The sequence below is a fragment of the Colobus angolensis genome, unplaced genomic scaffold (genome assembly GCF_000951035.1).
Source record: "Colobus angolensis palliatus isolate OR3802 unplaced genomic scaffold, Cang.pa_1.0 Scaffold229, whole genome shotgun sequence".
Lineage (NCBI taxonomy): Eukaryota > Metazoa > Chordata > Mammalia > Primates > Cercopithecidae > Colobus > Colobus angolensis.
The window spans coordinates 428207-455400 of NW_012115477.1; the positions used below are offsets into that span (position 1 = coordinate 428207).

Genomic DNA, 27194 nt, shown 5'->3' on the forward strand with positions numbered 1-27194 from the left:
TCTCTATTAAAAATACAAAAAATTAGCCGGGCGTGGTGGCGGGCGCCTGTAGTCCCAGCTACTCGGGAGGCTGAGGCAGGAGAATGGTGTGAACCCGGAGGGCGGAGCTTGCAGTGAGCCTAGATCACGCCACTGCACCCGAGGCTGGGCCATGAGTGAGACTCCGTCTCAAAAAAAAAAAAAAATCCTGACAGTTATTTTAAATAGTAATGTTTCATATTATACCCATCAGTCCACATACTTTTTTCAAATGGTTTCAAAAAAGGGACAGGTAATTTCACAGTATAAAACTCATCAATTAGGAAACAAAATATTAGACAGCAATGTCTTAGAAAGACAATAAGATATATAAGTATATAATCTCAAACTACAATCAATGATTCAAATGTGAGAGGTTACTCAATGACTGATATATGAGAAGCAAATTTACTTCAGATCAAAACCAGTTCCAAAAAAAAAAAAAATTTAATATACTTCATGTTTCAAAAAAGTACAGTATATGATTTTAGGAAGTTTGAGATTGCTTATAGTTTGCTTCCAACAGCTGTACTGAAGAAGACAGACTGGCTGGAAAGATATCAATGGAAGCTAAAAGTCTATTTAAAAGACTAGAAAGAGTTCTTAAATTATAGGATCAAAAATTACTTCCACAGAATATATTGCTACTATCACCAGTTTAAATTACACGTTACTTAGAAGCCCACACAATTAGTTGGTTATGACTTTGTCTTTTCTCTTTCTGAGTCATATAGCAAATCTACTTCACAAATACTAAGAAATTTCTAAAACAGATAAAATTAGTATAAACAACAAAAACTTTTATGATAGTCATTTTAGGATGGTTAGTTGACACAGAGTTGCTATTGCAGATTTCATATAGTATCTCTATAAAAGAACATTTTTCAACAGAGACAGTAAGTACAGATATATACAACAAATTAGAGGTACATAAAATTTTACTATTCAACTTACAGAGAAGAACTCTATTCTTTTTTTAAAAATTTCCATAACTATGCAATCAAAATCAGTTAATAGATTATTCCAATTGTACACAAAAGTAAACTTGAAAGAGTATTAATTTAAAAACCTAAGGCATCAGATAAACCATCAAAACAAAAGTTACTAAATTTCAAATGTAAACTTCGGTAACTAGATTTCTTAGATTATTTAAAAAACAAAATCTCACTAGTGTAGACAGAGGGATAGGATGTGGAAGAGAAGGGAGACTGGGAGACTTCCATAATAGAGGTATTTTTTTAAGCAGTGCTCATGACCTCACTATTTTATCTCCATTCCCAAGTGTGCTTGTCCATAAAACCTGTTCATCAGTAAATGGTCATAACTGAAGTACTTTCTTAAAATACTCAAATCTTTCCCATTTACTTTTTATTGACCTCATTCATTTACTTGGTAGAACATACCAGAAAGATCATCAAACGTCAGATATTTAATTAGAGCTTAATAAATAATTCTGAATTGAATCACAAGTTAATGATCACTGGGCCTAAGAATTTGGACATTTGTGTTCTAAAGACTATCCCTCCCACTCTTCTTATATAACTCACTATTTACTAATAAAAATCGATACTTGTGTTTTACTTTATAAATCATTTTCAAATGCATAATTCCATTTAAATCTAACAATGACTAATGTAAGATATTATGAGGATATTGTTCCAGATTTACCAACTCAGAAAAATGAGGCTTGAAGAATTTAAGTACTTGGACAACACATAGGTAGTAAGTGATAGAATGGGAGTAAAATCTAAATATTCTGACTCTTAAAAAATTTTTTTCACTATAACATGTTAATAGGTCTCATTATCCTCATTTGAAAAAATTGAAGGTTGGAATAAATGACTCTTGCGGCTTTTTCTAGCTCAAAAGTCTCTCATACTGTGTAGAATTTGGAAAAGTATACAATTAAAGATATTTTAAACTGTAGTTTTTTTATAATGCTTTATAGTTTATGATATACTGAGTCACTGCTTATTGCATATTAAATCTTCTGAATAATTCTATAGTTAATCATGAATATTATTACTTACTCGCAAAAGGGAAACTGCCATAAAAATATTTTAGTGACTCACCTGAAGAAAACATTCTTCTTTAAGAATTCAAGGTTTCCATAGTTATATTCTAATCCATTATTAAATTTTCAACATTTTAATTTAGTACAGTCACTAAACTCTGTCATTCATTTGTAGATTTTTAAATATATTACAGTTTATATCTGGACTCTAATAACATTTTTAACTTATATAAAAGCTCTTTTGGTAAGCAGAATATATACAAATATATATGCATATATGTGTAAAATGGGTGCCACCTTACCTCCATCCCCATCATCGGATCCTCTGAAACTAGGATCTTTTAACATGTCAAGCTCAGCTAACATGCGCACATAAAGTGCATTCTGTCTGAAGGAAGGATAAAATCTTTCATCTCGTAGCATCAATTCATATACCTTGGTGAAATAAATCAAGATATTCAACAATTAATACAGGTATGTGGTGATTTTTACGAAATACAATTTCACCAAAAGACACACTGAGGTCTTGCCATAATGTATCATAGTTACACGCTGTCAGCAGTAAGACTTTTTCACAACAAATGATTTCCTCTGATCCCTCCAGTAACTAAATTATATTGAAAAAAATCCTACTGCAACACAAGTCACAGACAGCATGTTCTGGGAAGTGTTTTCTGGGAAATAAGTACATGTAAAGGTTCAACTCTCATGTTAAAATGAATTTGAAAGACATGTTACTTATATGGCATCAATTCATCAAATTCTGAAACTAAAATATCTAGCTCTACAATCAAATGCAAATAAAACAACCCAACTTAAGGATTTTCTTCAGAAAATAAACGAAATAAACAAAAATACTGGTTTACATTTCTGGAATTGAGAAGTAATTGCCATAGCTTATCTTTTTAATACCACTCTACTTTTAAAAAGTTTTTAAAAACTAATTACATTACATAAAAGTATTTTTTCTCAAAAAAGATAAAATGATAAATGCTGTACATAATAATACCTTCCTTTGAATGTCATCAAAGATTTCAGGGGTTGGATCTTCATGATTCAAAGTATCTGCTAATTTTGCTACTAAATAGTCATCAACAGTAACTCTTGGAGATGCCTAACAGAGAAAAATAATAGTAATGATCTCTGTAATTTCTTAATACAAGATGATACTTGATAGTATGATAATAATGGAATCATATTATTGAAAATAACTGGCAGGTAAGAATCACTAGTTTGTAAATGACGCCTTGACATTTAAGAAGGATGAAACAGGACTAAATCCTTCTCTTCCTCATGTACTACATAGCAGACTTGTAAACAAACACGGATTTAAATCTCGACTTTTGCCTAACAAGTTATCTCTCACTAAGCTTCATTTACCCCATCTGTAAAATGGAGATAATACTATATAAGGTTATTTAAGATTATTGTAAGGATTAAAATAAGATATATACCATTGTGTCTGGCACATAGGAAACACTGTCATTAGGAGTTAGTGTTTAGTATTCAGTAGTACTAGATGTATATTAATATGACTGATGAACAAACAAGTGATTTCATTTATTATTTGACACTAGAGAATCCTTTTGAATGTCCTTTAAAGAGACTACTGTTATCCTAAATTTGGTTTTATAACCAATGCTGCAGCAAAGTTCCAGTGTGATATGGGGAAAGAAATCCTTAAAATTAATTCGTTTTAAGAACTTCCATTTCAAAGCATATAGTAACACAGATAACACAAGGAAATACAAAATTTGACATTTCAACTTCAAAAATTACTTTATTAAAAGAAAAAATGCTGAAAAGCTAGACATGTCAACAGCTTCAGCACATCAACTTTTGCATTTTTAGTTCTGAAAAGTCTGGAGAGTAAATGAGCCCTAGAGATAACTTTTAGAGAAACTAACAAAGTATTATTTACATAACTTCTCTAATTTATCCAATAAAATAAGGAACAGGTTGGATAAATCAAGAAAAGAGAAAAAAAGTAAACATCAGGGTATAAATATGTAGGAAAAGGGCTATACAGCTTCTAATGCCCCATTGTCAATTCGACACTTTTGTTAGTAAACCTAAGTAGGTTGTGTGGTGGTTGTTTTTCTGAGTGGGATGCTTATTTGTTTTGTGTTTTGGGGGGTAGCAGAGTTGCCCCGAAATAAAAACAGGAGAACTAAACAGCTTCGAGTATGTAACAAATATTAGAGAGGAATATGATGTTACTTGGTTTTGCCCTTTCATCTGCCCTCTAAGCTCACTAAACTCACTTTCTAGGAAATAAAAAGGGTGAATTTGAAAAATAGTATTTTATAATTACTTAAACTTTACTTTTTCCTATATATCTCAAGTACACAGAATGGATTAAGCCCCATCTTTGGTATAGGATGACCAACACTTTTAGTGTACCAACATGAAACACAACCAGTCAGGATCCCCTCTTCCAAAAAAAGTAACCCAAAAATAATATTTATATGGCCAGGCACGGTGGCTCATGCTTGTAATCCCAACACTTCAGGAGGCCAAGGCAGGCAGATCCCTCGAGGCCAGAAGTTTGAGAACAGCCTGGCCCACATAGCAAAAACCCTGTCTCTCTAAAAAAAATACAAAAATTAGCTGGGTGTGGGTGCATGCCTGCAATCCCACCTGCTCAGGAGGCTAAGTCAAGAGAATTGCCTGAATCTGGGATGCAGAGGGTGCAGTGAGATTGTGCACTCCAAACTTTATGACAGAGTGAGACTCTGTCTCAAAAAACAAAACAAAACAAAAACAAAAAAGAAATATTTGTACACGTGTTATTACTTTAACGTGAAAATATAAAAGTGAATGTTTTCCCAAAATTATCTCTTAATGTGTATTCTTCACTTTTCTATTACAGAAATGTGATTATTTAAACAGACCAATAGGACTAGCTAAGAGTGGCAAATAATCTGTGTGAGACAAATACAACAATATGTAATTTACAATGTTTGTGACCTCTGATGTACCATTAAACCTTTTTTAAAACTCTATTGGATACTTAAATGTTATAGATTATATTGTTTTGTATTCTTAAAATATAGAAAGACTTTTTAAAAGGCAAATATGTACATAAAAGCAGAATGTATTGCAAAACAGGTATTATCTATATTTAACAAAAATAAATAATGACTTTTCTATCGAGTCCATGATGCAGTAGGATATTTTTGCTTTTTCTGTTTCCTTCTCTAATAGTACTCTTCTGAACTGCCTGAAGCCTTCAGGACATCTTTTTATGCAGTGTTACCACTGAATATAGTCAAACATAAAAATTCACCTTGATTTTTAGATCTGCTCTTTTCAAGCCCACCTCACACTTATTTCTTGTGTCAATCCAATGTGAAGGATCAAGTTAAATAACCTTTTTTAAAAAAAATTGTTTTAAAACAGAGTATCGCTCTGTTACCCAGGCTGGAGCACAATCGTGTGATCATGGCTCACTGCAGCCTTGATATCCTGGGATCAAGCCATCTTCCTGGCTCAGCCTCCCAAGTAGCTAAGAATACAGCCTTGTGCCACCAACTCCAGCTAATTTTCTTTTCTCTTTTTCTTTCTGTAGATACAAGGTATTGCTATGTTGTCCATGCTGCTCTCGAACTCTTGGCCTCAAGCAATCCTCCCACCTTGGGCTCCCAAAGTACTGGGATTTCAGGTGTGGGCCACTGCGCCTAGCCTAAATATCCTTTCAACAAAATAATTTGGGTATGTAATAATTGGGATTTTGTTTATTAAAAACAGGTTTTTAAAAGTGTAGAAATTTGATTTTGGTGCTCAAAAAAAAGTCCAAAAACCATATATATGGCTTGTTTGGTAGGTAGATCAATTGTTTGTCAATCAGGCCTTTTCCATCTATAAATTCATCACACAGGCTATCCATGCCTACAATGCTCATTTTTGAATACTTTGAAGCATAATGATGTTATCATAAGTTAAATCCCTTTATGAGGAAAAATGGTTTTTAAATAGACAAACTTTTGAAACTGAAGTTCAATTCCAGATAAATTAGTTTTAGTAAAGAAATTTAGAAAATCCTGTTTAAGTTGGCTTTTCTGGTGACATATTTTTTTTTTTTTTAATATTCAAGTAGTCTTATTTCAAAAACAGGAGTCATTCTGTTAACTACATGAGTTTTTACCACAACCTACATGTAACATCAAACAACTCAGGTCAGTCTGTCAACTCTTTTCTAGGCTGCTTTTGGCCTCATCAAAGATCACCTACCAATTTTAGAGAAACAGTATATAAATTTCTGTTTACTGTAATCCTTTTCTCCATTTTCATTTAAAAAGTATTTCAAATTAGAGAAAAACATTTTTCTTGTCCTATACTTAAAAAAATATGATTCTACCACAGACCAAGATTTTAGCATTTTTTCTATAGCCGGCAAAAATTAGACCTAATTAAGTGAATTATCTTCTTTTCTATTTCTTGAGTTAGTGTGGCAATCTGTGTCTAAAAATTTGTCCACTTTAAGTTGTTTAATTTGTTGTCATAAAGTTGATCATAGTATTTGCTTACTCCTTTTAATTTCCGTAGGGTCAGGGTTCATGTCTCCTCTTTCATTTATGAATTTGGTTATCTGTGTCTCCTCCCATTTTTTCATGGCCAGTCTAGCTAAAGGTTTGTCAATATTGTTGGTATTTTCAGAGAACCAACTTTTGGTTTTAGATTTTCACTATGGTTTTTCTGTTTTCTATTCACGATTCTCATAATAATCTTTGTTTTTTTTTCTTCTGTTTGCCTTGGGTTTTTCATTTCTAGATTTTTAAGGTAAAAACTTAAGATTGTTGATTGTAGATCTTTTATCCTACACATTTTTAGAGCTACAAATATTCTTCTAATCACTAAGTAGCTGCATCTCATGAATTCTGATACAATGCATTTTCATTCTCAAATTAAAAATACTTTCTAGTTTCCTTGTCACTTCTTGTTGACTCAGAAGCTATTTAGAAATATGTTGTTTAATTTTCGATTATTTGTAGTTTCCCCAAATTTCCTTTTGTTGATTTCTAATTTGATTCCATTCTGATCAAAGAATGATTCCAATACTTTTAAATGGAGATGATTTTTATGGCCTTGCAAATGATTTATCTGGGAGAATGTTTCATGTGTTCTGGAAAATAATGCGTATTTTGCTGTCATTAGAGGAAATAGTCTATAGAATAATATACATATATTATATGTATTACAATATTACATATATTACATATATACATACATTACAATATTAGAATTATATTATTAGAATTTTACATTATTAGAATACATGTATTCTATAAGTTCTAAAGCAATTTTATTCTATATATGTATTCTATACATTCTATAATAATCTATACAATTATATAAAATATATTCTATAGACACTACAGATGTATTACATTCTACAGAATTATAGTATGGTATATATATTATTCTATAGGATTGAGTTACAATGTTCCTGAAGTCTTGTACATCCTTGATGTTTTTCTAATTGTTTTATCAATTATCGCAAGTGGGGTATTGAAGTCTCCAACTATAACTGTTGAATTGTCTCTCTTACCCTTCAATTCTGCAAATTTTTTGTTTCATTCATTGGGGGGCTGTTATTAAATGTATATATGTTTAATACATACATTTAAACACACATACATTTTTAAAAAATATATATGTACTCTCTTTTGTTTACTTTTGCATGGTTTATCTTTTTCTATACTTTTACTTTCAGCCTATAGTGAATCTAATATGTGACCTTGAATCTTGATTCTATCATTTAGTATTTGCATGACTGTGGACATGATAATTTGACTGCCTAAACATCAGAATCTTCACTTAAACGAGGATACAGACAGACAGGAAGATTGTTATCGATTAAAGGAAACAATGTTTTTGAGGTAGTCAGCCTGGCATAAGCAATGGATTACAAAAATTATTAATAATACTGATAAAGAAGAAAACAGTAATCAAAAGAAACCCTCACCTTTTCTGATAAATACTGTTCATAAATTCCAACAGCAGCTGCTCTTAAAAGACCTTTGGTTTGGTTGGTTTGATGTTTTCCATCTCTCTGACGACTTAATAAAACTTCTAGCTGCTGTTGGGCGGTAACCCGGTATCCTTCCACTGTCATCCAAAAGAATAGATGTGCTTGACCTCCAGTTTGCTGCATGTAATCTACCAATCAAAAATCCATAATAACATAAATATTAGTGTCACACAATTTGGGGTCCACGTAGTTGTATGACAAGTAAAGAAGGATTAAAGTGACAAGTAAAGAAGGATTAAAGTTTCAAGTGTTTAAAACTCCACATTTTGAAAATGTTTTAGCAAATCCCTGAGGTGAAAATATAGTTGTAAATTAGTTATGCTAAAAAAAAACAGTGATGTTAAAAACAAAAGTGAAGGAATATATTTCATAATTTTTTAAATCCCACTTTTCATGATAAAATCTCTAGTGAATAAATTTGTTACATAAAACGTTCAACATTTGTTCTCAATAAAGACTGTTATAATATGAATATTTCTAGACATATTTTTTAAAATGACTCAACAAACCACATATTTATATTTTTATCACAAAAATGAAAATGTATAGAGGTTTACTGAAAATGTCCTCCAGATAAAAGCAATTCTAATGTAATAGCAGTAAAATCTAAATTAAAAATATATATATTAAAATGGTATAAAAACAAAATCCCTCATGTACACATGAACAAAAATGATACAAACAGGTTTTATACATTGTATGTTCCCAATAAAGTACTCTTTCTCAATGAATTTTAATTTGCATTAGAATCTCCTAGAATTTATTTTAAAAGCAGTTTGGTAGATGCACATTAGTTTTGATAACTATTTCCTTCAAAACAAAATACAGTTCTACCTCCATGGTTTCTAAAGAAAAACATTTCAGAGAAGAATAAAGAGAGGACTGAATTTGGCATGCAAAATATTAACTACTTAAAATTTAATAATATTTAAAATTCTTAAAAATTTCAAAGAAGATGTGGGAGTGTGAAACACCAGAATTCTATCTCTCCACCTCCACAGCAAGTGCAATGGCAGAATCTGATGTAACTAATTTGGAACTCCGGAATCTACTGAAGATTTGCAACATTTAGGGGAAGGCTTGGGAAGTAAGCTCTGGTTAATTTCAGTTCATTTCAGCTCTTAGCACAACTGCAGCTACCCATTCCCCACTCCCAGACCCCTAGAACAAGTAGCTATGCATGCACTCCAGAATTAGTTTGTACACAGCAAGCAGGAACCAGGGTGGACAAAAAACAACTTGTCCTTCAAATATTCAGAATCTAGGCTCTGACAGCACACTGCTGCTTCTGATCACAGAGGTGCACACAAATAGGCAGCCATTGTTGTTGCATATCTCTTGATTGGTCCAAGCCCCTTTCCTTCCTGCTGAAGTAATGAGCAAGGTATTTAGAAGACTGGCACCTTTCTCCCTTGACTTGGGCCCATAGTTTTATCTTTTTCTCCCTTTGGGAGCCATGCATTAAAAATGAGGACATTCAAAAGCAACCACATATGTGGGAAAATTAGAAAGTGACTATACCTGCCCAGGGAAAAGCACAAGCTCAGAACAGTCTTGAGAAGACTTTAAGTTTATACCTCAGGCTGATCCTTAGCATAGACAGCCTACATATTAAAAACAAAAACAGTAACAACAATAAAGAACAGCAAACCCTAAGGAAAGGGAAGAAAGTGATTTCCAGAGTTACTACATTATTAGATTCAAACAGCCAGTTATTCATACACACACACACACACACACACACACACACCCCACAAGGCACACAAAGTATGTGGCAAGTGTGGCCCATTCAAAGAAGAAAAAAAGTCAACATACATCAACAGAAATTGTCCCCAAAAAAGACCTGACGGAAGATCTACTAGAAGAAGAGTTTAAAATAACTACCTTAAAGATGCCCAAAAGACTAAAGAAGGATGTAAAGAAAGAAAACAATCTATGAACAAAACGGAAAGATCAATAAAGTGATAGAAAACCTAGAAGAAACCAAAATAAAATGATGGAGTGAAAAGTACATAACTAAAATTAAAAATGCACTAAAGGAAATTTAAGGTAGATTTGAACAGTAAGAGGAATCAGCAAATGTAAGGATAGAATAATAAAAGTTGTAGATTCGAGAAACAGAACGTAAAAATATAAAGAAGAGTAAACAGAGCCTAAGGTACCTGCAGGACCAAGTTACATGTGGGAGTTCTACAAGGAGAAGAAAAAGAGAAACAAGCAGATCGTATTTGAAGAAATAACTGAAAATTTCCCAAATTTGAAGAAAGGCATGAATATAAATATCCAAAAAGCTCAACAATCTCCAACTAAGATGAATTCAAAGATATCCACATGGAGACACATTATAATTCAACTTTCAAAATATAAATCATCCGAAAGCAGAAAGAGAAAAACAACACATACAAAAAACCCAAATGATTATCAGCGGATTTCTTTCAAGAAACTTTGGAGGCCAGAAGGTGATGGAGTGATATTCAAAGTGCTAAAAGAAAAATATTGTCAAGTTCCTACATCTGACAAAACTATACTTCACAATGAGAGAGAAGTAAGGATTCACAGATAAACAAAAGCGAAGGAAGCATCTTACCATAAGACCTGCCTTGCAAAATGTGCTGAAGGGTAAATTAAACAAAAGGACACTAGATAGTAACTTAGTACCTTGAAATCATATGAAGAAATAAATATCTCAGTAAAAATAAAAATATGGGCAATTATAAAAGCTAGTATTATTAACAATGATTTGTAACTCTATTGTTTTTTGTTTTCTATGTGACTGGAAAGACGAATATGATTTTTAAAAAATTAACTATCAGTCTGAAAGCCAGAAATATTGTACTTTGTTACTGCACATCCTGGTTTCTACATAATTTACAAAAGTAACTCATTTAAATAAGAACTATTAGTTCATATTTTGAACACACAATTTGTAAAGACTTAGTTTTGTGACATCATCAAAAGAGGGATGGTGACAGAGCTGTAAAGGAGCAAAGTTTTGACTGCATTTGAAATTAAGCTGATATAATTTCAAATTACAGTGTTATAAAGTTAGGATGTTACATGTAATCCCCATAGTAACCACAAAAAAAAAAGCTACATAATATACATAAGAGGAATTAGAAATTTAAACATGTTACTACAAAAAAAATCAACTAAATACAAAAGAAGTCAGTTATGTAGAAAATGACTATCAAAAAAGATACAAAGCATGTAGAAAACAAATAACAAGATGGCAGAAGTCTTTCCTTATTAATAATTACTTTAAATGTAAATAGATTAAACTTTCTAATCAAAAGATAGAGACTGGCAGAATGGATTGAAAAAATCAATCCAATGATATACTGTCTACAAAGATTTTAGATACAAAGACATAAATAAATTGAAAGTGAAAGGATGAAAAATCACATCACATGCAAACAGCAACCAAAATAGAGCAGAGGAGGCTATACTAGCATCAGGAAAAATAGACTTTAAATCAAAAAAGGTTAAGATATAAATAAGATCATTATATATTAATAAAAGATTCAGCATAACAAAATGATACAACAATTATGAACATCTTCATACCTAGTAACAGATCACCAAAATATATGAAACAAAAACAGACAGATTTGAAGGGAAAAAGAGATAGTGCCACAATCATAGTTTGAGATTTCAATGCCCCACTCTCAGTAATGGATAGAACTAGACAGAAGATGAGTATGGAAATAGAGGACTTAACACAATGTAACAGGTAGATTTAACAAACATACAGAACACTTTCCAACAACAGCAAACAGCTTCTTCTCAGGTACACATGGAACATTTTCTAAAACAGACCATACAGTGGGCCACAAATTGAATCTCATAAAGTTTTTAAAAATGGATATTCTGCAAAGTATCTTCTCCAACTACAATAGGATAAAATTATAAATCAGTAACAAAATTAAAACTGGAAAACTCACATATTTTTGGAAATCAAACAACACACTTTTTACTTACCCTACGTATCCTTTGAAAACATGAAAACACACTCTCACAAACAATAGATCAAAGAAGAAATCACAAGAGAAATTAGAAAATACATAAAGATTAATTAAAACAAACATAACATACCAAACTAATGGGACACAGCAAAAAGGAAAATCTCAAATCATCTTTCCTTACGTTGTAAAGCTTTCTAACTGTACAACGTAAGGAAATAGAAAAAGAACAAATTAAACCCAAAGCTAGCAGAAGGAAAGACACAGTAAAGATTACAGCAGAGATAAACAAAAGAGAGAACAGAAAAACAATAGTAAAAGTCAATGAAAGCAATAGTTGATTCTTTGAAAAGAGTGACAAAATTGACAAACATTTATCTAGGAGGACAAAAAGAGAAAAGACTGAAATTACTAAAATCGGAAGTGAAAGTGAGGATATTACTAATGACTCTACAAAACTAAAAGTACTATGAACAACTGTACGCCAATAAATCGTACATCCTAGTGGAAATGGAAAAATTCCTAGAACACAGAAAATCTACCAAGACTAAATCATGAAGAAACTGAAAATCTGAGGAGACTGATAGGTAGTAAGGAGACTGAATCAGTAACCAAAAATCCTCAATAAAGAAAAGACCTGGACCTGAATAGCTTTACTGGTGAATTCTACCAAATATTTAAAGAAAAAGGAACACCAATCCTTTTTAAATTTTTCCAAAAAATTAAACAGGAAACACTTCCTAACTCATTCTATGAGGCCAGCATTATTCTGAAAACAGAGCCAGATAAAGATAGTACAAGAAAACTACAGACAAATGTTCCTTACAAAGATTGATGTAAAAATCCTCAATAAAATACTAGCAAAACAAATTCAGCAGCATATTAGAGATTATACACCATGACTAAGGTAGCATTTATTCCTGGAATCCAAAGATGGTTGAACATACAAAAAAAAAAAAAAAAATCAATGTAATACAGCACAACAGAATGAAGGATAAACACCACATATCTTAATTGATGCACAAAAAGCATTTCACAAAATTCCACACTTTCATGAAAAGACTCAATAAACTAGGAACAGAAGGCTACTACCTCAAAATAATAAAAGCTGTACATGAAAAAGCCCACAGTGAATATTATACTCAATGATGAAAGATAGAATACTTTTCTTTAAGATCAGGAACAAGACAAAGATGCCTGTGTTTGCCACTTCTGTTCAACGTAGTACTGGAAGTACTAGGTAGAGAAATTAGGAAAAGTAGAGGGAAGGGAGAAGAGGTAAAGGGAGAAGCGAGTGTGTGCACATGTACACACACACACACACACACGAATATTATTCAGCATTAAAAAGGAAGGAAATTCTCACATATGCTGTAACATGGATAAAACTTGAGGGCATATTCATGTTAAGTGAGTAAGCCAGTCACAAAAAGGCAAACACTGTACAATTCCACCTACATGAGGTACTTAAGAGTAGTCAAAATCATAGAGACAGAAAGCAGAACAGGTTGCAGGGGTTGAGGGTGTGGGGAATGGAGAGAGTTGGTGTTTAATGAGTAGAGTGTCAGTTTTGGAAGATAAAAATAATTCTGGAGATTGATGGTTGTAATCTCTGTACAATATCATGAATACATTTAATATCACTGAATTATACACTTAAAAATAGTTGAGATACTAAATTTTATGTGTATTTTACCACAATAAAAAATGGAAAAAGAAATTCAATGGCTACATCATTGAAACAGAATTGATCTACCTACCCATAAAAAATTGTAGTGCAACATTGTCTACAAGAATGCTGTCCAGGGGGACTGTGCAAAGTTTCCCAAAGTTTGCTGCAAGTTTCACAGTATTTATTTCCTATAGGCAAAAGCGAATATAAGTTAATATTTTATCTAATCATTCATTGTTAAAGATGTTTACATAAATATAAGGAAAAAAATCAAGCTAAAATGGAGTAAAGATGAAGTTCTTTCCTTCTCATGCATGTTGTTTCCCAATAGATATACATTCTGTGAATTTAAATTCCTAGTTAAGTGTTGCTTAGCAAATTAAAAATATTAACACATTAAAAATATTAGCATTCAACTCTTTCAATATAAAATAAATAGAAATCACTATATTTTCAATTATTCTCTCTCTATATATATTCCAAATGAAAACGAACATTCTAGAGGCTAAAAGGGTGAAGGAAATGTTTAATATATGCAAGAATTTTTAAAACTCAACATTTTCATGTATAAAGTCTATTTATTACTAGGAAAACAAAATATGCCTAAAGAGTAATTTTGCTCCTAACTCAATAAAAATCTCTAATTATTACAGAAAATGTGTTTTTTTCCAGACTCTGAACAGTGAATTTCAGACATACTTTTCAAAGTCACAGAACAAGGAAACAACCTATGTATGAAAAAAAAAAAAAAAGGAAAAGTTGGGTTCAAAATTTAAAGAGCATCTACGTATCAGGCATTGTGCTAGTTACACTACACATATTACTTCATTTAATCTGTACAGCAATACTGTTGGATATGTATCACCAAGCCTACTTAACAGATAAGGAAAACGAAGATGAAAAAGGTTGCCTATTAAGTCACAAAGCCGGTAAGTATGACTATGTGTTTTCAAATGCTGCTGCCCTTTCCATAACAGCCATAATGTTTCTATGAATTATTCATTTTCACTGGCTTCTCTATATTCCCAAATCCATATTTCAGAACCTTTATTTAAAAAAGAAAAATAGGCAGTTTTACTGTAAATGAAGTAGGCTGCCATATTCAGAGGCAGATACTAAATTAAGCATAAGTGGTAAACAAAGGAATATGAAGAGAATTAAAAAAGCAAAACAAATTCATCTCTATAATTTGTATTTTCCTTCATGTAAGTACTGAATAATAACAGCGAACTGACTTTCAAAGTCCAGTAGAGAGCAACCTAGAGCCAGCACATGATTTCTAAGTCTCCCTTCTTCAAACTGTATCACCTCTTTATCCTGCCCAGCAGCGGCTCCACAGATACAGGATGGGAAGGAAAATTCACTGAGGATAAAGGTTTCTAAGATTTCAAGATAAGTAACGTAGCTATGTAACTGCAAACCCGTGGGGATTCTGAGTTTATTTACAAAGGAAAACACTGTATGATCTGAGCTCATTAAAAAATAAAAGCTTGTATTCAAAATGGAATTGACAGGCTTGCAAACAAAATATCTAAATTTTAAAAGGATTCAATATCAAAAAGTGCCTGGGAAAAAACACTGAGTAATGACGCTGAAAGATCACTACCTCTGAGATCTAGATAAGGAAGTAAAGAAAAGCACAAGTGAAACTGTATCTTTCTTCTATGCTAATTTGCATAAGTATATAAACTAGTTTTAAAATAAAGTTAACCAAAACAAAGGCACACACACACACACACACGTAAAAAATATGGCCCTCAAGTAATGTTTCTTAAGTTATAATTCACCTAGAAAAACTAAATTTAACGTGTTTTTTTGTTTGTTTGTTTTTTTGAGACGGAGTTTCGCTCTTGTTGCCCAGGCTGGAGTGCAATGGCATGATCTTGGCTCACCGCAACCTCCAGGTTCAAGTGATTCTCCTGTCTCAGCCTCCCGAGTAGCTGGGATTACAGGCATGTGCCACCACGGTTTTTAAAAATAATTCTTCTATTCCTTAAGGAATTTAAATACACTGTAAAATTATAAGACCAGAGAGTCATAAATAAATTTTCAAAACAGAAAAGCACAGCAAAAATGTGACCTCATTAAAAACCTAAGGGTGTTAAGAAATGTTTTTTCCTGCTTTAAAACCCCAAATCTCTGCTCTCCTTTAGGGCAAAACTTCTCTAAAGAGCAACTATCATTACTGTTTCTAATTTACCTCTTCTCATTCTCTCATAGACGAACTCCAATTAAGATTTCCTCCAGTACTCCACAAAAAAATGCTCTCATTAGATCACCAACAATCCGGAAGGTAGTAAGTCCACTGATCAATTCTCAGTCTTCATCTTTCTCCATGTTTTCCTTTGATACACCTCATCTTTCCCTTTTATAAACACTTTTTACATTTGGCTTCTGAGATATTGATAGGGACAGGGTGCACAAAATTCTAGGCAGAAAAGGGTGGTCCCTAGCGAAACACCACCCTCAAGCCAAAAAGCCTGAGACCGAAGCCCTAAGTGAAAACTTACATCCCTGTTTTCCTGCTCAAAAGCTGCCTTTTTCTAAACCATCCATGGCCACACACCACCCCATTCTGTGCCTATAAAAACCCCAGACTCAGTTGGTAGCCAGGACTACAGCTGGACATTGGAGAGAAGCGACTCGACTTCAAAGGGACAGCTTGATGGCATAACTTCAGAAAGAATCCAAATGGAGACAGTCAGACTTCAGGGGAAGATTACCTACCCGCCCCATTCCCCTTTTCAGCTCCCCTTCCCACTGAGAGCCACTTTCATCGGCCATAAAATCTCCAGCATTTACCATCTTTCAACTCATTCATGCGACTTCATTTTTCCTGGACGCCGAATAAGAGCTCAGAAGCCACGAGTGCAGACACAAAAGGCTGTCACACTGGCCCTTTGCCCTCACCTGCGGAGGGCAGCCGCCTCATGCAAAAAGGCAAATGGTCCACTGAGCTGTTAACCCTTAAGCCATCCACAGACAGCAGAGCTAAGAGAGCACTGTAACACACCTTCTGGGGCTCTGGGAGTCACAGGCACCCCCAACTGGACAGCTGTAGGGCCTGAACAGGGTTTGCTCTTGCCAGCACTAATGCATCCGGCCAGTTCCTCCACCCACTCACTTTTGCACTCCCTATTGCGAGGGGTGGAATACAGTGGGTCCGAGTGAGTGGAGTTTGATCTCGCCAGTGCCGAAGTGGCAGGCTTGTTCCAGTACTCCTTTACTCAAGTTCCCACTCATTTGCTTGCGTGCTCCCCAACACAAGAAGTTGAGAATGGCAGGATGAGTAAACAAGACACCCCTGTTAACAAGTCCTGCGAAGGGGTCAGGGAAATATCCTGCTTCAGTATCACATGCTCAGGTTTTCCTCCAATCTCACTGGCTATTTACTTTATTTCTTTGGCTAGATTCTTTACTTGTCTTAAACTCTATTCACTGAAGTGTAGTAGGACCAAGTCACCAATGCATTCCTACTTACACACACTCTTTTAGGTAACATCATCCAGTCTCTCATTAAACATCTGATAATTGTTGAGAATTTACAAACTTCATCTCCATCACTAACTTTTTCTTAGAACTCAAGATTACCAAGTAGCATGTCTACTTGAATGTCAAACAGGGATATCAAATTAAAATACCCAAAACTCAATTCTCTTTTCCAAACCTCCTCCTCTCTGTGTGTTACCCAATTCAGTAAACAGCACCACTATTTATACAGTTGCTCAAACCAAAATACCCTGAAACTGTCCTTGAGTTATTTTTTTTTCTTTCTCACCCCATATTCACTCCATTAAGAAAATCCTAGTAGCACTATATCCAGTCTCTAATCGCTTCTCACAACCTCCATAGACATCTCTTACCCAGTTTTAAATCAGGAGTATCACAAATAATCTTTCAGTTTCCATTCTTACCCACATTGTCTCACACTTTGTGTCTATTCTTCACAAAGAATAAAGATAATAATTTTAACTTTTAGCTCGTAAGTCAGGTAATGTCACTTGCCAGGGCAAATCTCCAATTGATTTTCATCATAATTAGAATCAAACTCTTACTATGGCCAGTAAGACCATATATGACCATATAAGATCTAACCCCCCGGTTCTTCTATGACTTCATTCCTAGCACAATAGCTCATTCATTCCATACCAATCACAACAACCTCCTCCAATTCACCAAAGACATTCTTACCTTAGTGCTCCTGCATCTGCTCTTATGACTGCCTGTAAGATCGATACTTCAAAGGCAAACAAAAATACAGCACAGGACTAACTGCCTCATGTTATTTAGATCTCACTACAATCAAGTGTCATCAAACCTCTCAGCACCTGTCTAAACCAGTCCAAGACATTCTCTATACACTACTTTGCTTTATTATTGTTTTTTTGCAGTAGATATCACCACCTGATATTATGCATCAGTTTGCTTATTGGTTTATTTCCTGACTCTGCAACTAAAATGTAAACTCTATGAAAAGAGTTTGTCTACTTGGCTCTTCTAAAAAGCATCCAACTCACAAAACTGAATAAATGTAAATTTTGAATAAACAAATGATACCCAAGTAAATGCATAAATAAATCAAGGAATAAAATAAAATCTTCAATTACTTTAACATTTTTCAGGCAGCGCTTTAGTTAACCTTTTTGGCATGCTTAAACAAATATTTATATCACATTGTCGAAACGAAAACTCGTTTTAAAGTCCTCTTGTAAAGTGCTGCACTGGAAAATGTCCTACTTTTTGTCCTTTACTGTGCATTTTAATCCCTATAAAGTATTTATAACTAAACATTAATTCAAAAGTACTTTACTTACTTTGCCTGACTGCAATCGCTGTATTCTTGAGTCACATACCTTCTTTACGAATAGTAAGCTATTTATTTGATTTTTGATAGTGTTGATATCTAAAAGTAAACAAATCATGAACTAGAAAGTGGTAATGTTATTTATTAAATACTTTAAACATGCACTTACTGTAATTTAACAAAATAACCAATAATACAGCAATTGTTTTATTCAATAAAAGAAACCATCTGAAATTATACAGTGAAAAAATTATTTAATTAAAAGTAAACCATGCCAATTACCTCCACTCTAGGGATAATTACAATGATCACATTCTCGCATTCTGAAAATAATGCTTTTACTCTAACTAAGCACATGTTAATCTAATAAGGAAGATTTAATTAAAGTGAAAACATTAATAGCAGAAAATGACATTTAGGTAAATTAACCAAAGTTTTGAAGATATAATAATCCTTCAAAAAAAATACTTTAAGTTAAATACATTACTTACCATCACCAGCTGTATCTAGAGATCTAAGATACTGTAATTCTTCTGCTGCCTTATCTCTGACTGCTTCTAGCTCTCCAATATTGTCACTCAATTTAATAATGTTCATAAAGGCCTCATAGTTGCAGTTAGAATCCCGGATCTGAAAACAAGTTTAAGAAAAATAGGTGAAAGAGGAACTCACTTATTAAAAGGAAAACTGAATCCTGAGTGCCTACTATGTGCTAGGATAATTTGCTGCATACTCAGTGCTTACAACAAAAAGAAAAAAGCTCTGTATTTGGGCACCAATGGGTCTTAGACTGCAAATAAAACAAAGTAAGTATTATATAGCATGCTTGAAACTGTAGGAATAGGAATATGCTCACAATATTTGATGATAGCAAAGAAGCCATGAAGACTGGAACTAAACCAAAGACAAGCTGAGCAGAAGATATGGTCAGCAGCAATGGACGGCAAATCTTCTGTTATAGTATAAAGGTTTTAGCTTTCACTCTGAAGCAAGTCAGAAGTTAAACTGGAAAGTTTAAACAGAAGAGTAACACTCTCTAACCTAAAATATAACACAATCACTGTGTTGCTGTATCAAAATAAAGGCAGAGCCAAAAACACAAAAAAAGACCAGTTAATAATACAAGTGAAAGATAATATAGTCAGGGAGCAGGGTGGTGACAGTGGTGGTATGGTACAAAGTGTTTTATAAAGTGTTTTCTGGTAAGAAGTGTTTTGTAAAGACAATGCCAAAAGAATTTGCTGATAAATCAGATATGGCCATGAAATAAAGAGAACATAGAACTACACTAACATCGTTGGCCTGACAACTGGAATAGTGGAGTTACCACTAAACAAGATGGAGAAAAAAATTAAGAGATGCAGCATTTGCCGGGGGCGGTGGTGGGGAGGCAAAATATTATGAGGGTGTTTTTGGCAAAATTAAGTGTGAGATCTCATTAAATATAAAAATGGTCATTAGCATGTTTTTGAATATGATGGAGAAGAGTTCAGAAAGGAGGACTACACAGAAATACGCATTTAAAAGTCATTGACATGGAGATGACACTTAAAACCATGAACATGGATGGAAATAATCAAGAGAATGAGGGTAGAGTGAAAAAAGAAGAGATCTAAGGACAGATACTCAGAAGATTTACTTACACAGCAAAAAGACTGAGAAAGGCCAAAAACGTAGAAAAAAAAAAAATCAACAAACTTTGGTGTTCTAACAAGCCAAGTAAAGAAGTGTTTTTAAAAAATGATGGCTGGGTGCAGTGCTTGTAATCGCAGCACTTTGGTAGGCCAAGGCAGGCGGATCACCTTAAGTCAGGAGTTCGAGATCAGCCTGGCCAACATGGTGAAACCCCGTCTCTACTAAAAATACAAAAATTAGCTGGCCATGGTGGTAGGTGCCTGTAATCCCAGCTACTTGGAAGGCTGAGGTGAGATAATCGCTTGGGCACAGGAGACAGAGGTTGAAGTGAGCTGAGATCGTGCCACTGCACTCCAGGTTGGGCGCCAGAGTGAGATTCTGTCTCAGAAAAGAAAAGAAAAAAAGAGAGGGAAAATATAGACAGCCAACAATCAACCCTCTTATAAAGTTTTGCTGTGAAAAAAATAAGCAGGAGAAAAGAGTACTGCCTAAAATGGAATGTAATATCAATGACTTGCTTCATCTGCTTTTTAAGATGAGAGAGATAATGACAAAGGTGTATGATAATAAGAATGATCATATAAAGAGTAAAAATGTGATGGTACAGAGAGAAAGTGTAAAATTGCCAAAGCAATAAAATGAAATTGTCTAGAAGGAGTTGGTTACAATGCACACATAAAGGACTTGCTTTACCTAGATACATGGGTATTTCATCCACAGTAACAGAAGAAAATATAAAATATACATGCATAGATACAAGTTATGAATGTATGTGATAACAGGATATTACGAAACATCTCTTGATTTCCTCAATTTTTTCAGTGGAGTACTATGGTCATGAGCTAAGAGAAAAGATGTGAAAAAAATACGCTAAATGAAAGTGAAGGAAGTATAAAAGAGTTGATCAGAAGAGTGGAGCAGAAAACATAACCGGAAAAATTTAATGACTGCAAGGCAAGAAAGAATAAGGGCACAAATGAGATTCGTGCTCATGAATTTAAAATGAGATCAGTGTAGGTTTCTTTTTCTTTATCAGCCACATTCACCTGCTTAAAAGTAGGAATGGAGAAGCAGTTATGTTGGATTTAACCAGTGTTGTAGTATCAATAAGCAAATAAAGAGGTAAAGAAGTACAGGATGTTGTGGAGGAATTAATAACTACGACTGTAAATAAAATTTAAACTAAGCAAAGCAAGAAGAGTGGGCTCTGAAAAGGTAACAGACTTGAGATGTTATCTATTTTAAACAAAAAGCCAAATAACTGAATACTATAAAAGCACAAGACTATGTAAGATGCATTACGTAGAAGGGATCAATTATACAGTGGAAACTGACTTCTGATTAGAAACAGAGGCAAGAGGAAAACAAAACAATTTTTAAAGTACTAAAAGAAAAAGTGCAGCAATTCTACATCAATGAAATATCCTTCAAACTTGGCAGTAAATAAAAATACTTTCAGAGAATAAAAAGGTCAGATAATTTGTCACAAGAAAACTGGCAATAGGCCAGGCATGGTGGCTTACGCCTGTAATCCCAACACTTTGGGAGGCTGAGGTGGGTGGATCACGAGGTCAGGAGTTCAGGAGCAGGCTGGCCAAAATGGTGAAACCCCGTCTCTACTAAAAATACAAAAATTTGGCAGGCACCTGTAATCCCAGGTACTTGGGAGGCTGAGGCAGAGAACTGCTTGAACCCGGGAGGCGGAGGTTACAGTGAGCCGAAATCATGCCACTGCACTCCAGCCTGGGCAACAGAGCAAGACTCCATTTCAAAAAAAATAAAATAAAATAAAACAAATTAAAAAAAAAGAAAAAAGAAAATTGGCAATACACAAAATCCTAAAGAAAGTTCTTCAGAATGAAGAAAAATGACCACAAAAGTAAAATTTGTACCTACAAAAAATAATGAAGAGTACTGAAAATACTAAGTAAATGCATGAGCGTAAACAATTTTTTTCTATTTTTTTATTTCTTTAAGAAAGGGTGTTTAACGCAACAATGAGCATGGCACTGTGGAGTAAATTGTAAGTGTAGATATAAAATATATAATGAAAAAGAACAAAGGATGGGGGCTAACTAAAATTATGCTATAGCAAGGTTCTTCATATTTCATATGAGGTGATAAAGTACTGCCCTCTAGGCATATGATGACAGCTTAAAGAGGACACTAATTCTTAAAGCAACCACTAAAATAATAATGGTTATAGTAACAAGGAATAGCTGGAAAGTCATTAAAATAATTAAACAGAATACAGTAATACCTTGTTTCAATTCCACTGTGCTTTACTATGACACTTCACACTGTGTTTTTTTAACAAACTGAAGTTTTCTAGCAACCCTGTGTCCAGAAACTCTTATCAGCATTTTTCCAACAACATGTGCCCACATCATGGGCATAATCACATTTTAATAATTTTCAGAATATTTCAGACTTTTTCATTATTACTATATATACTATGGTGATTAGTGATCTTTGATATTATTATTGCTTTGGTGCACTACAAACCATATTCATTTAAGATGACAAAATTAATTGATAAATTGTTTTGTATATTCTGACTGCTCTATAACTGACCATTCTTCTGTCTCTCTCCCTCTAGCAGGGCCTCTCTATTAACTGAGACACAACAACACTGAAGTTAGACCAATTAGTTACCCTACAATGAACTCTAAGTGTTCAAGCAAAAGGAAAAGTCACAAATCTTTCATTTTCAATCAAAAGCTAAAAATGACAAAGCTTAGCCACGAAAATGTATCAAAAGCCAAGACAGACTGAAAGCTTGCTCTCTCACACTAAACAATTATCCAATATAAGAATACCCAAAACAAACAAACAAAAAAGGTTCTTCAGGGAAATTAAAAGTGTTGCTCCAGAACAGATGAATGATAAATGTGAAGAACACTTATGGGTGATATGGAGAAAGTATTAGTGGTAAAGGATAGAAAATCACACCAGACACAACATTCCGTTTGTCCAAAGCCTATTCGAGCACAAGGCCCAGACTAGGTTCAATTCTATAAAGGCTGAAAGAGGTAAGGAAACTGCAGAAGAAGAGTTTGAAGCCAGCAGAAATTGGACGTTTGAGGAAAGAAGCTGTCTCCATAACATAGAAGTACAAGGTGAAGCAGTAAGTCCTGATGTAGGAGCTATATGGCAAGTCATCCAGATTTAGTCTCGATCATCGATAACGGTGGCTACACTAAACAGATTTTTCACTGTAGACAAAACAGCCTTATAAGGAGAAAAGATGCCATCTACTACCTTTACAACTAGAGAGTAAAAGCCAATGTTTGGCTTCAAAGCCTCAAAAGACAGAATGAGTACCTTGTTAGAGGCTAGTAGTGACTCTAAGTTGAAGCCAATGCTCATTTACCATTCCAAAAATCCTAGGGTCCTTAGGAATTATGCTAAATCTACTCTACCTGTGCTCCAGAAATGGAACAAGAAAGCCTGAATAACAGCACGTCTGTTTACAACATGGTTTACTAAATATTTTAAGCACACTGTTGAGATGTACCACTTACAAAGAGATTCCTTTCAAAATATTACTGCTCACTGACAACACACCTGGTCTCCCCAGGGCTCTGATGAAGGATATCAATGTTGTTTTCATGCCTACTAAAACAATATCCATTCTGCAGCCCTAGGATGAAGGAGTAATTTCACCTCTCAAGTCTTACTATTTAGGAAATGTACTTTTCGTAAGGCTATGGATATTTGCTCTAGTGATTCCTCTGATGGATCTGAACAAAGTAAACTGAAAACCTTCTAGAAATGACTCATTATTCTAGATGCCATTATGAATATTCATGATTCATGGGATGAGGTCAAATATCAACATTCACAGAAGATTGGCAGTTGATTCCAATCTTCACAGATGACTTTAAGGGGTTCAAGACTTCAGTGAAGTCAGTCATCACAGATGAGGTAGAAATGGCAAGAGAAGTAGAATGAGAATTCGACCCTGAATGATATCAACAATGTAAACTGAAACAGCAAAACTCAAAATGTGGGAGGATTAAAGTTTAAAGTTCTTTACAATTTTCTTTGTTTCTTTCTTTGCAATCAAAGTTAAGTTGTCATCAGTTCAAAATAACTTGTTATAAATTTAAGGTATCTTTTGTAAGCCTCATGGTAATGACAATCCAAAAACCTGTAATAGTTAAACTAAAAAGCAAGAAATTAAAACATACTACCAGAGAAAAATCACTTAACCACAAAATAAGACAGTAAGAAGGAAGCAAGAAGTTATAACTAAAAAATAGTTACCTCCTTACCTATCAGTATTTATTTTATCAGTATTTATTTATATTACTATAAAGCTAAATGTAAGTGGACTAAATTCTCCAATTAAAAGACATAGAGCAGTTGAATGTAGGGCAAGTATATGGCTCACACTTGTAATCCCAGGACTTTGGGAGGTTGAGGTGGGAGGACTACTTGAGCCAGAAGTTTACGACTAGCTGGGAAACATAGTAAGACCCTGTCTCTACAAAAAAATAAAAAAATTAGCCAGGTTGACATTGCAATGAGCTGTGATCATGCCACCACATTTGAACCTAGCTGACAGAGTGAGACTCTCTATCAAGAAAAAAAAAAAAAGAAAGAAAGAAAAGAAAAAGAAAATTCACCTGAAGGAACTAGAAAAGCAATAACAAACCAAACCCCAAATTAAGATTTAGCACAAAAATAAATGAAATTGAGACTAAGAAAACAATACGAAAGATTAAGTTGAAAAGCAATCTTTTAAAGGGAGAAACAAAATCAATAAATGTTTAGGCTAGACTAAGAAAAAAAGAGGCACAAAAAAAATACAATCAGAGATGAAAATGGATATACTACAACAATACAACAGATATATAAAGGATCATCAGAGACCATTACAAATAATTATGCTCCAACAAACTGGAAAACCCAGAAGAAATGAATAAATTCCTGGCACATAAAATTATCAGGAATAAACCATAAAGAAATAGAAAATCTAAACATTCCAGTAACGAGTAATAAGATTGAAGCAGTAATAAAAGTATCCTATCCAAGAAAAGCCCAAGACCTGATGGCTTCATGGCTGCTGAATTCTACCAAATATTTTTAAATGAACTAATATTGATTCTATTCAATGTTTCCAAAAATTAAAGAGGAAGGCATACTTTGAAACGCATTCTACAAGCCCAGCATTACTCTAACACCAACACAAGGACACAACAAAAAAAGAAAACTACAAGCTCATCCCTGATGAACAAAGATGTCAAGATAGATCCTCAACAAAATACTAGTAAACTGGCCAGGCATGGTGGCTCACACCTATAATCCCAGCATTTTGGGAGGCCAACGTGGCGGATCACCTGAGGTCAGAAGTTCAAGACCAGCCTGGCCAACATGGTAAAACCTCATCTCTATTAAATATACAAAAATTAGCAAGGCACGCTGGCAGGCACCTGTAATCCCAGTTACTCGGGAGGCTGAGGCAGGGAGAATTGCTTGAACCTGGGTGGTGGAGGGTACAGTGAGCTGAGACGGCGCCACTGAACTACAGAGCAAGACTCCGTCTCAAAAAAAAAAAAACTAGTAAATTTAATTCAACAACGCATTAAAAAGATTATTCACCATGATCAAGTGGGATTCATCACAGGAATGCAAGAATGGTTCAATATATGAAAATTGATAAGCATAATACATGATGTTAACAGAATTAAGCACAAAAAACATTATCATTTCAACAGATGTTGAAAGGGCATTCAATAACATTCAACATGCCTTCACAATAAAATCTCCCAAAATATTAGGTATAGAAGGAAAACACCTCAACTCAATTAAACGCCATGTATGGCAAACTCACAGTTAACATCATACTGAGTGGAGAAAATCTAAAAGCTTTTCCTTTAAGAACCAGGAGAAAAATGATGGCTACTCTTACACATTTTATTCAACCTAGCACTCGAAGTCCTAGACAGAGTAATTAGGCAAGAGAGAAATAAAGGGCATCCAAATTGGAAAGGAAAAAGTCAATCTGTCTTTGTCTGCAGACCACATAAACACCTATTTAGAAAAACCTAAAGAATCCAAAAAATGTTGAATACAAAATCAACATATAATACTCAGTATCATTTCCATATGTCAATAGTAAACAATCTGACAAATAAATCAAGAAACAAATCACATTTATAACAGCATCAAAAATATAAAATATTTATAAAAATTTATTTTAAAAATGTGAAAGATACATGAACTCTAAAAACTATAAAACAATGCTGAGAGAAATTACAGAGGCTTCCCTAGATGGAGAGATGCCATGTTCCTAGATAAGACAAAATGTTAAAATATCCATTATTCCTAAATTCCATCTATAGATTCAATGTAATCACAATTAAAATTCTAATAGGTTTTTAATAAAAACTAAACCTTTGATAAATGTGGAAAATAATCAAAACAATCCTAGAGAAAAAGAACAATTGTAAAAGACTCATACTGTCCCATTTCAATATTACTACAAAGCTAAAGTAATCAGAAAGTATGATATTTGCATATGGGTACACAAAGAGAGTAACAGAAAAGAACACAGTCCAAAATCAGAACCAAACATATTATAGCAAACTGATATTTTAGTAATGTGCCAAGGAAATAACTTTTATGAAAAAGTCTTTTCAACAAATGGTGCTAGAATATCTAGATATCTGTATTTTAAAAATCAATCTAAACTCTCATATTCCACATACATAAAAAATAGGAGATAAATCATAGTACAAAATATAAAAGTAAAAATTATAAAACTTAGCATAGACAAATAACTTGGTAATCTTCAAATAAACAAGGATTTCCTAGAGAAGACCATAAAAATACTAGCTGTGGAACAAGAATTGGGAAATTATGTTTCATCAAAATTTTTAAATTGTCATCAAAAGACATCACTGAAAGAGAAAAAAAAACAAGTCATAACCTAGGGAATAATATCTGCAATACATATACCTGATAAAGAACTTATATGTAGAATATATGAAGCATTCTTACATTATCAATTTAAAAAAGATAAACAGAAGGAGAGAAAATGAGCACTTGAA

At 33.6% G+C, this 27194-nt stretch overlaps 1 protein-coding gene across 2 annotated transcripts in view; it reads right to left on the reverse strand.

Annotated features, from left to right (window-relative positions):
• The window catches only part of SNX13 (sorting nexin 13), a 150682-nt gene that overhangs the window by 40605 nt on the left and 82883 nt on the right, over positions 1 to 27194 (reverse strand). For both annotated transcript variants that reach the window (XM_011944147.1, XM_011944146.1), the window contains 6 exons: positions 18993 to 19131; positions 18512 to 18600; positions 13786 to 13885; positions 8001 to 8194; positions 3042 to 3146; positions 2335 to 2467 (listed from right to left, as the gene is read on the reverse strand). In XM_011944147.1, the coding sequence (XP_011799537.1) occupies positions 2335 to 2467; positions 3042 to 3146; positions 8001 to 8194; positions 13786 to 13885; positions 18512 to 18600; positions 18993 to 19131 (760 nt within the window). The remainder of the gene's footprint in view (positions 1 to 2334; positions 2468 to 3041; positions 3147 to 8000; positions 8195 to 13785; positions 13886 to 18511; positions 18601 to 18992; positions 19132 to 27194) is intronic.